At 46.5% G+C, this 10,552-nt stretch overlaps 1 protein-coding gene across 1 annotated transcript; it reads left to right on the forward strand.

Moving 5' to 3' along the window:
- Positions 1 to 6,187: 6,187 nt before the first annotated feature.
- Positions 6,188 to 8,859, forward strand: LOC121597017 (cytochrome P450 4C1-like). Its single transcript, XM_041922476.1, has 8 exons — positions 6,188 to 6,539; positions 6,603 to 6,800; positions 6,909 to 7,106; positions 7,207 to 7,279; positions 7,456 to 7,582; positions 7,701 to 7,883; positions 8,009 to 8,313; positions 8,407 to 8,859. The coding sequence occupies exons 1-8, from the start codon at positions 6,359 to 6,361 to the stop codon at positions 8,678 to 8,680; spliced, it is 1,539 nt and encodes a 512-aa protein (XP_041778410.1). The 5' UTR covers positions 6,188 to 6,358; the 3' UTR covers positions 8,681 to 8,859.
- The last annotated feature ends 1,693 nt before the right edge of the window (positions 8,860 to 10,552 follow it).

The following is a 10,552-nucleotide window of genomic DNA, read 5'->3' on the forward strand; positions in this document are numbered from 1 at the left end:
TTCATTCTGGCAGTTTTACAATGATTGATGTATCTCTTTGCCTAATTTTTCACTTTCAATTTGCCAAATAATCTAATAGGCTGTAAAATCTATTAGCTGTATTAGGACTGGTCGTTTCATTCATTTAATGATTTTGCCCACGTTCGTGCAATTTTTCACTCCACCAAAGTTCGCCATTAAATTGAAGCCGATGATTCTATTAATGTTTCTTGCAAGAAAAACCATTACAGCAAACGGCAGCATATTGGCACGCTCGGCCCTTTGCCATGTTGTGTGGGTGCCCTCGCCTCCGCGGGGGTGAACTATTTCAAACGCTCGAATAGTGGTCCCCCCCCCCCCTCTCTCTCTCTCTCTCTCTCTCTCTCTCTTCAGCCCCAACATGGTCTTTAAACAGATTACAGTCGAAATTAATATGCCCACGAGCAGCCACCGGGACGATTCATCTGCAGCGGAAATGGAGCGAGCTTTTCCGAAAACGCCATCATAATGAATTGAGTTCGACTAATTTAGGAACCCTTTTTCACGACATTAGTTTCCGCCATTGGAAAATTGGCCAGCGGATGCGTACGCACTGATGGAGGAAGGGTGATTGGGAGAAGAGCCAAGGGTTAGGGAGCTAAACGAGGGGAGAAATAAATCGTAATCGTTGAATTCAATTAATATTCTTAATGTGCCGCACAACCCTGGAAGATACGGGGTGGGCCACGATACAAAAGCCTGGAGAGTTGAGCTGTCAATAGGCATTTTCCACGCGGCGAGGCACGGTAGCACGGTTGGCATGCAAATTAAACTTTGTGCAAGGGTGGCGTACGGGGTGTCGGACGGGGCGAAAGTTTCGCAAAACCCCTTTTGTTTAAACCAATCTGAAGCGATGCCCGCCCGGAGCAGAGGTTTGCAGAGCAGAAGGGAGAACCGTTTTGTCTTGCCATGGGTACGCTGGTGAGCTAAAGCTAGCTCAGTGAGATAGTTCTACAATACATGCCCACATACACCATTCACACGCACACACACACACACACACCCCGTTCCCTTGCTATTGGAGTTGGTGGTTTCCCCTTGCAGTGACGGTGCACCAAAGCGCACGATAGCGAGAAGACGATCGTAAATTAAACCATTATAGCCTTTCTCGACTCTCTAAATTGTTGGGCCCTTTCTACGGCAGGAAGTGCGCCCGGTGGGAAGCTTGCGGACCTGTGCGGGTTTGGGCATACTATGCCGTCTCCGCAGGCAAGGAAAAGTCGACCCAGCACCAGAGGGTTTTCGACGAAGGCCCAACTTAAACCCCGTCGCTGGTGGTGGTGTGGGAATCGCAGTAAAATTTCGAAAATTACTGCGTAATGAATTTCAATGATTGTCCTCGGTGGTTTGCGCCCGTACCGTTACCGTACGAACGGGTAAGGTTTCGGTGTGTGTGTGTGTGTGTGTGTGTGTGTGTGTGTGTGTGTGTGTGTGTGTGTGTGTGTGTGTGTGTGTGTGTGTGTGTGTGTGTGTGTGTGTGTGTGTGTGTGTGTGTGTGTGTGTATGTGTGTGCTTTTTTGCTCTTTCTATCTTCGCCCTGACTAGTGCCGAGGTTTTTGGAAAGGGAGTTTTTGATTCGGCTCGGTTGCTAAGCTTTCGCTTTTTGGGCCGAACAAATGCAAAAGTCAAAACAATACGATCCGAATTTTTAGCCTTGAGTGTTGTGCGGCGAACGATTCATTTCGCCAGCACGTTCGGAAGGTTGGTATTAAGGTTGGACCTGGATCTGGCTCGGTTCGGTCCAATTGCTCTTCTGACCGGCCGGCAGAACCACAGCCACGAATGGGGTATGGGGTTTTCTGCGTGAGAAATAGTGCTGCATGGTGTTGGCGACTAGACGTTTTGTGGTTGAATCAGAAGGATCACGGATGTAAAACTGGCGAACAGTTTCTGCTCGACCGAGTGTATATAGAATGGAAAATATGAGCTTGCGGTTGTGTCGCTTGAAGGCGACGGAGGCGACGGTTTTTTGGCTAACCCCGACCCCGACAGCACAGCGAGGAGTTTTGTGATTTGAAATTGAGTTCAGAACTCATGGTCCGTTTTAGTTTTGCTTTGCATGTTTGTTTTTTTGTTTTTGGGTTTGAGCTGTGTTGCGCCGTATTGTTGCTATCGAAGCAGTTCCACTGGGTAGTATAGGAGTGAGAATGTTTGTCTGAGATATGCTTAAAGATTGCTGATACTGTACAACTGGAGTGGAAGGAATTACAAAACATCAATTTTCTTGCAAAACATAACTACAGAAAAAAACGCCTAAATGTATACATGAAGCATTGCATCTGTGCATTGCATACAAGTTACAGGGTTTCCCACGATTTATTGGTTGGTTCCCATCATTTTTTGGTGGGTTCCCATATTTTTTTGGTGCATTCCCACGATTTTTTGGTCGTTTCCCAGAATTTGTTGGTCCAATTGTATTGATATCCAATCGGAAAATACCAATAAATTATGGGAACGAACCAAAAATCTATGGGATACGACCAAAAAATCGTGGGAACGCACCAAAAAATCATGGGAACTGACCAATAAATCGTGGGAAACCCTGTATTAGTGTGCAAAAGGCTTTAGTGCGCTTATTTACTCTAAACGCCTAAAAGTACACAATAATTTGAAAAAAACTTTACTTATGGTTGCCTCAATTCTCATTTTTGGTTATTAATTGCCATTCAATCCAACGTCTTATTATATACTCAATCCAACGTCCCGCTCACAATGGATTACAATCACCTCAATCCTTCCTTTTTTGTGTGCAAATAAATCATTCCCCAACGAAACCGGGAGCTGCTTAATATTTGGAACACATTCCGGCCATTATTTATAGGCATCGGTAGCACCCTTCGGTGTTAATTCGTCATCACATAAACAATCTACCCCAGCGGAACGCTTCATCAAGCTACTTAAGAAGAAGGACCCGCTCCACAGACAGTCGACGAGCCGCAAGGCCGCCGGTGGTGGAATTAATCTTGATCTTACTGTGCCGTAGCAACAGTGGCAAGCAGCTGGTAAGCTTTCTTCCGGATACATCTGTCACAATCAGACCATCCGTCTTTCGGGGTCCTTTTCGGGAGCAAGACAGGCTCGCTTCACCGGCTGTCGAGTCTTGGCCCAGCGTGGCAGAGTTTGGAGTGGCGAGACTTTCGTTCCTTCGTTTCTACTGGGTAAACTTTACCACTTCAGGCATGCTCCAAAACCGGCAATCCGGTGTTAGCGTGTGTGTCTCTGTGCGGCTCCTGCCAGCGACATCTTCAAAGCCCGGCCGGTAGTAGGATGCCGGCACCGAATCTGGCACAGCATATGGTACACAAAATTTCTTAATTATGGATGTGTAGCACCAGCGGGATGGTGCCTTTATCCAAGAGGACCAAGGCGCCCGACCACCCCGGCCGGTAATGAAGACAAACATGCTGTCGGAAACAGTAACATTTAAATTAGTGTTTAGGCAGGAGTTGGGGCTGGAGGTGGCAGTCGCTTCGAAAACGGAACGATTTGCTGGCGTGGGAGCTGTGGGAGCTTCTGTGGCCCCTTCGCCCTTGTTAAATCATATCCCACCTACCTAGCTTGCTAGATGGTAGTCCGTCTTTCACTGATCTAGTGTTTCTTGGCAGCCGTGTTTTGCCAGCGTAAAGTGAACATGAAAAGTGCCCGTGCTAGTGACATCACGCGCGATGCGCTGGATGCTTAAGAGATGAATAGAAACGTGTAAGGAATTGAAACGGTAAGATGGATAAATTGATAAAGATGCATCAATTAGAGCCGGGTTGTCTGATGGCTTGTTGGCGCTGGCGTGGGAATAGACATTCAACATGTGTCACTTGCAGCTATTTTGGTTCAACTTGGACGGGGGTGGGAATGGTGGACCGAAAACATGGTACCGAAATGAATGCTTACACGGTTGCCAAAATTTTCCCACTTACCAATCGGCACAAAGCTAGGAGCGCTTGTGCGCCAGTTTATTCCCATCCACCACACAATGCTGCCGAGCGAGTCAATCCGCCAGCGGTGGAAAATGATGCTGCCTTTCGGCCGTGTCGTGGGCGTGGGGAGAGAAACGCAACGAAACTGACACGACTCCATCACTATGTAGTCGATGATGGAACACGGTTTTCCATTTAACCGTGTGAAACGTACACAAACACACACACACAGACGCAAACGGACGGTTGACGGTCTGTCGACTGAATTGTGGGATGTGATGGGATCACCGCAAACAAGCTGCACCATTTCACCGGGACATGTTTTCGATTATTAACGACGGACGGTGCTGGATCAAGGGGACGAACTGTGTTCGAGCTGGCGTTTCGTTAGTGGACTGGAAAGTGTTTGAGGCCGACGTTTGAGCAGGGCGGGCTTTTAATTTAAAGAGGTGCTCCAGGGACATGAAATAGTTTTTAAATGTTTCATAGCCGAAAAGGGTGCATTGGTGAGGGGTTCACTCAAGCCATCTCAATGCTTTGTATTGATTTTATAATGTCTGGTTAAAATGTCGTGCCAACTGCAAAATTGCATCACACGAATAAGTCAAAAACGCCTAAATGTACACACGAGACACTACATACAGTTATTATTAGCACCATATTCTTAAATTTGTCGACGAAACTTACTTGAAATGGAAATACTGTAACGCAGTTTTTCTTCTGTTCTAGCTTTGATTACAGCAATGACGATAAAAATGGAACGTTAAATTGAGCAATAAAGTTATACCTAGTTCTTAAAATAGAAACTGTTTGACCTTTGGTGCTGCGATTAGTACCATTAAAAAACATCGTTATAGGAATGTTCAGCGAACTGTGAACATAACCATAACGGGCAGTCTCATTGACAGTTTTAACTACCGGTACAACAAGAACAAACCACAATACATGGTACGGTTTTGGTAAGGAAACAGTTAAAAACATCTAGAACATTTTTACCTTTACAACTGCTATAAAAGTACACTGGTACACTTTACTACCACACTTGTCGCGCTGCACTGGCCATGCTATAAATCAACGGCTGGGTAAACATGGAATTATGCATAATCATCTCGTACGCGTGGTTAAGCTGGTTTGCGGCGGCACCTCGCTGGATACCTTGAGATGAGACCTTTGAACCGTTTGGAACTAAGAAGAACGCGTGTCTAGCGTTTTTATGACCTGTTATTTAAGCCGCGATGAGACATGGACACACAGTACGAGTTGGGTGTATCGTTGCGCAGTAGTTCAGCTTAGTCTTATGGATGGACGCTGAATGCTCTTAGTTTTTGTGGATAAAGTCGTCTCACTCATATTTTCACCATCTAAATAATATTTGTAATTTATTATCATAATAATCCATAGATTTATACGTCCTCTCACGTCGTCTTTGAAATGAGAATAGAATTGCTTATGTGTTCTTTGTAGCAGTGTGCAAGAAGAAATATCGAAAAAAAAAAAACTTCAATTGCATGCTACGGGGGGACGGTCCATTCTGGGCTTGAACCCATAACGGGCGTGTTATTGAGTATAATATGTATAATGTATATGTATGTCTAATATGTAATCTATGTTTAATAATTTTATTGGAAAAGGTAACAGTACGTCAGGCGAGAACGAAAAAGTAACTAATCACGGCACTTAACGGAGCCAATTAACGAGCATTTGTGAAATAAAATTGAAATAAAGTCTCAATACAATCTTTTTTTGTCCGAGACAAACAATGTTTTGTTTGGGTTTGCTGTTTACTTTACTATTCTCTTATGCCCCATAAAAATCGTTTCCCCTGCTTAAAATTAATATTTGGCAGTTATACTATCATCTCTATAACCAAGGTTTCATGGTTGTTAAAGATGATCTGTAAACAAACGTTCAATAAACTAGTTGTAATTTGAATTTTATTTTACATTCAATTGAAATAGTGACATTTTACAACACTATGAATAACCATGAAGTAAGTTTGAGACTTACACATTCAAAATCAGTGTTTATTCTTCTAATGCTCGCCCATAGACCATCGTGCTCTGCCCTTTATCGGACTAAATTGGTGCGGGGTGTGCAAGCAAGTGTCTTTAAATTTGGGTTATCTCCTCAGTCTGCCCGTGTAACAACCATGCGGGCGACGGAGCGGAAACAAGTGATAAGCACAACAAGAAGATGAACTAGTTATCAAATCGTTAGCCTGAGCATCTGAGACACGCTGATGGGAAATATCTTTACAGCTCGCTCACTGTCCGTCGGCTCAGTCGGCTGCGAGCCTTGGGCCTGTAGGCACTTTTTGGGCCACTTATCTCCCGGCAACTGTTGTTTCGGTGCGGTAGTAATAGGTCCAGTAATAGATAATAGCCATTATTGAACATTCCCGAAAAGTAGGTGATCTCGCACACGGAATGTTGACGGGCGAAACGGTACGGCTCGTCCAGATCGCTCTGGTGGTGATCGCTCTGGTACCGCTGGCAAAATGGTTCAAGAAGTGGCTCAACCTGCACGATGTGATCAACAAAATTCCCGGCCCCAAGGCGTACCCGATCATCGGTACGATGTACACCTTCGTTGGGAAGAAGTCGGAAGGTACGGTGGTTGCTTTCGGTTCGTTTGGGGTCACTTAAAAACGCACTGCTTGCTACACTTCAGAAATCTTCTACATCATTGACAAACGCACCCGCGACTACCCGGAGATTCATCGCATTTGGAACGGGTTCGTGCCGGAGGTGCGCATCAACAAGGCGGAGTATGTGGAGAAGCTGCTCTCCTCCAGCCGGAACATTGAAAAGTCGATGACGTACAAATTCACCCGGGACTGGCTCGGTCAGGGTTTGTTAACGTCAAAAGGTTAGTATCTTTGTCAATGCCACAAATCCAGAAAGAGAGGGAGAGAGAGAGAGAGAGAGAGAGAGAAAATGGAGAAAAAAGTACAGAGACATTTTCTCAATCTGCCAGATGATCGATGGTTTCAGCACCGGCGGCTCATAACGCCCACCTTTCACTTCAACATCCTGGACGGCTTCTGCGAGGTGTTTGCCGAGCATGGGGCACTGCTGGTGGAGAAGCTGGCGGCAGCCCGGGCCGCAGCCAGTGCCAGCCAGCCGATCAACGTGTACCCGTTCATGACGAAGGCAGCGCTGGATATCATTTGCGGTGAGTTGTGCAGAATGGAGTTGAGAGTCGGCGAGGTGTGATGAAGCTACTTACGCGTCATGTTATTTGTTGTTATTTTTCCCGTTGTGCCCGGGCTCAGAGACGGCCATGGGTGTGAAGGTGAACGCACAGACCAGCGGCATGGATAATCCGTACGTTGCGGCGGTGTACGAGTAAGTGTGTGTGTGTGTGTGTGTGTGTGTGTGTGTGTGTGTGTGTGTGTGTGTGTGTGTGTGTGTGTGTGTGTGTGTGTGTGTGTGTGTGTGTGTGTGTGTGTGTGTGTGTGTGTGGCCCGGTGTTAGTGTGAGAACTAAGATTAATGTGCCGGATTTCGTTACCTCTCGAGCAGCTTGAGCAGTCTGATACAGTACCGTCTGCTGCGGCCCTGGCTTCATACGGACTTTGTGTGGAACAGGACGGCGGAGGGCAAGCGGTACCACGAGGTGCTTGCAATCGTGCACGGATACGCTCACAAGGTACTACCGAGGCACCGGAGACGTTGATGAAGTAGCTCTGTGTGTGTGTGTGTGTGTGCTGGAATCTGTAACTAAAAACTCATTAAATGATGCAAATCACAACTGACCCGTTTTGTAGGTGATACGGGAGCGTCGGGAAGAGCGCAAGCAGCTCCGCACGCAGGGAAAGGATGGAATGGCGCAGGACGGTGAGCGGAAGCGACGACTCGCCTTTCTCGACATGCTGCTGGAGAGCAACGAGCAGAACAATCTGCTGACCGACAACGACGTACGGGAGGAGGTGGACACGTTTATGTTTGAGGTGAGTGACAATGCGCCAACAGGCCGTACCAGTGCGAGCAGCAACGCCATGCCCGGAGTTGATTAGCGCCAGCTCCCTCCTGCGTGTTTCTTTATGCGCGCGCTATTGGAATTGCTATTTTCCAGGGACACGATACGACCACCGCCGGCATGTGCTGGGCACTGTTTCTGCTCGCACTGCATCCGGACATTCAGCGTCAAGTTCACCAGGAAATTGATTCGATCTTTGGCGATTCGGACCGTGCCCCGGCGATGCGGGACCTGAACGAGATGAAGCTGCTCGAGCGCTGCCTGAAGGAAACGCTGCGCCTCTACCCGTCCGTGTCGTTCTTTGGCCGCACGCTGAGCGAAGACATACAGTTCGGGCACTATCACGTCCCGGCCGGCACGGTCGTCGGTGTGCATGCGTACCACGTCCATCGGGACGAACGGTAAGTTGGTGGTTGGTTCTGAATGGAAGTTTTTTTTTTTGGACTTTGGCGTGGGATGTGTCTCATGCGTTCGAATTCCGCTTCGATTCGTAGGTTCTTTCCCGATGCGGAAAAATTCGACCCGGACCGGTTCCTGCCGGAGCGCACGGAAAACCGACACCCGTACGCGTACATTCCGTTCAGTGCGGGGCCGAGAAACTGCATCGGGCAGAAGTTTGCCCTGCTCGAGGAGAAGAGTGTGGTGTCGTCGATTTTGCGCCGGTTCACCGTCAGGTCGGCAAAGACGCGAAAGGAGCAGCTGATACAGCACGAGCTCATCACCCGACCGAAGGATGGCATTTTGCTGTACTTTGAGCCAAGGAGCTAGGGGTGAAGCTGCGGTGTTACTTGGTACTCTGGTGTTTGATGGCGGCTGGTTGTCGCTTTTGTGGGATAGTATGGCTTATAGCGAATGATTTTAAACGATGCAGGGGAAGTTTGAATGTCCGAGAATTCGATAAAATGCTTATGAAGCTGAATAAACGGTTTGGTTAGTGCTAATGAGAATAGTTATGATCTACCTTCTTTCCTTTAGATGGCAGGAATCAGTCACTCAGCAAGAATCGATCAATCATTTCTTCACTAACTACTAGAAATGTAATATAGTAACTTCAATACAAACTTGCCAACAATATATTGACATAATTCCAATCGAAACGCTCAACTGAAACTTGCGACATCGTTGCCAAGTGTGCCACTCACAGCTTCACAACTTTGTAGATTTTCATCGATACGAAAGTAGCAGAAGAAAACATCAACCCTGCTGCAACAGTGCAAACGTTTGCAAAGCCAACAGCCAATAAAGCGAAACGCAAAGTTTTCCACCCGCTTGACGCCGGAAATGGTAAGTAAGCTTCCTTCACGGCTGCAAAATGGCGCAATGGAATAATACAAAATACATAAACATTGAACTACATTTTGATTTGCACTTCCGAAGCAGGGGGACAACTTTTGTCGCTTCTGGTTCTACGACTGGTGTTGGCTGAAGCGCTTCCGCTTTCCGCCGGGAAGAACCGGAAGTGGCAAGTTGGTCGCTGTCGTTCCGCCCGTTGATTACCGGTGACAGTATCGATGACATTGGCGTTGTCCACCTCGGTGCGGGGGTAAAGGGCATTACTTGCCTGGGGGGTGTGCGTTGTGGGAAGTAATGTGCGTTCCGGAACCGAGCCGGCAAGTTTGCAGTGAGGCGATGACATGCGATAACACTTCAAAACTTGCGTATGATGAAAGAGCTGGGCAAAGTGGCTTCCAGATTGTTTACTAGAATGCATATTTACGGTTGAGAAGATACAGGAAAGTCACTAAAAGGCGGATGTTGAAAGATCCTACAGTTGTTATTGCATTGCAGCTTAATAAATGTTGCTATCGAGTATTCAGGAAACCTAGTGATAAAATAAATCATGCTGTACTTTGGTTAGTTGGTTCTATGAATTGTTTAAGACTCTATAACGCAAAACGCACATGCGGAAAATAGCTGCAGAGAGATTTGCATCTTATGTTCTGACTACACTGTTCCAAACTTCAACATCGAACACATTGAACTCCTGTCCAGAATTGTCTGGATGTTATGCAGGATGAGTTCGATTAATTAGTTCTTCGTCACATCAAAGCAGTATATCAGACATATTTTATGCAAGAACTCGTCTCACCTGTACAACGATTTGATGATGATTTGGATAGAAAATTACATTTGGAAGATTATTATCGATTCAAAAGTTGAACTCAGGGTAGAATAAGCTTTGATGTTTAATAAACGCATTCGTCTCGATTTGTGTAGACCTCAATCTCGCTTCAAAAAGTCACGAAGTAAGAAGAATGTTTCATGAAATTCCAGTTTGCACTAGTTCCTTGTAATCTGAACGTCTGCATTGAGTAATGGACTCTCGACGTCACATTCCCACACTCCACAAAAGCACTCACACACACACACACCTTTGCTCATTGTGACCAATGTCACATCGGAATCAATCTCTGCCGATTGTGGGATGAACACTTGAAGTAAGTGATAAGTCTCCATTAATTTTATTGCTTTCTTCCCCCATGCACACCATTGCTCCTCCTCGAACGGCTTGCGGTACTTTTTGGTCCTTCGAACCGGAATTTCTCTCCGAAGCGAAACTAGAGCAGCTTGCGGTTGTGTCTTGGAGTAGTTGGTTAGGAACCAATTGGGAAGGGCAAGTAAAAAAGCCTGAGCCTAAGG

Source organism: Anopheles merus, chromosome 3R (genome assembly GCF_017562075.2).
Source record: "Anopheles merus strain MAF chromosome 3R, AmerM5.1, whole genome shotgun sequence".
NCBI classification, from domain to species: Eukaryota; Metazoa; Arthropoda; class Insecta; order Diptera; family Culicidae; genus Anopheles; species Anopheles merus.

Bases quoted from the DNA above. Each gene is read 5' to 3' on its own strand.
- LOC121597017 (XM_041922476.1), top strand. From the start codon at position 6,359: ATGTTGACGGGCGAAACGGTACGGCTCGTCCAGATCGCTCTGGTGGTG. The intron at 6,801-6,908 runs GTTAGTATCTTT...TCAATCTGCCAG, and splicing joins GGGTTTGTTAACGTCAAAAG to ATGATCGATGGTTTCAGCAC. The intron at 7,884-8,008 runs GTGAGTGACAAT...GCTATTTTCCAG, and splicing joins TGGACACGTTTATGTTTGAG to GGACACGATACGACCACCGC.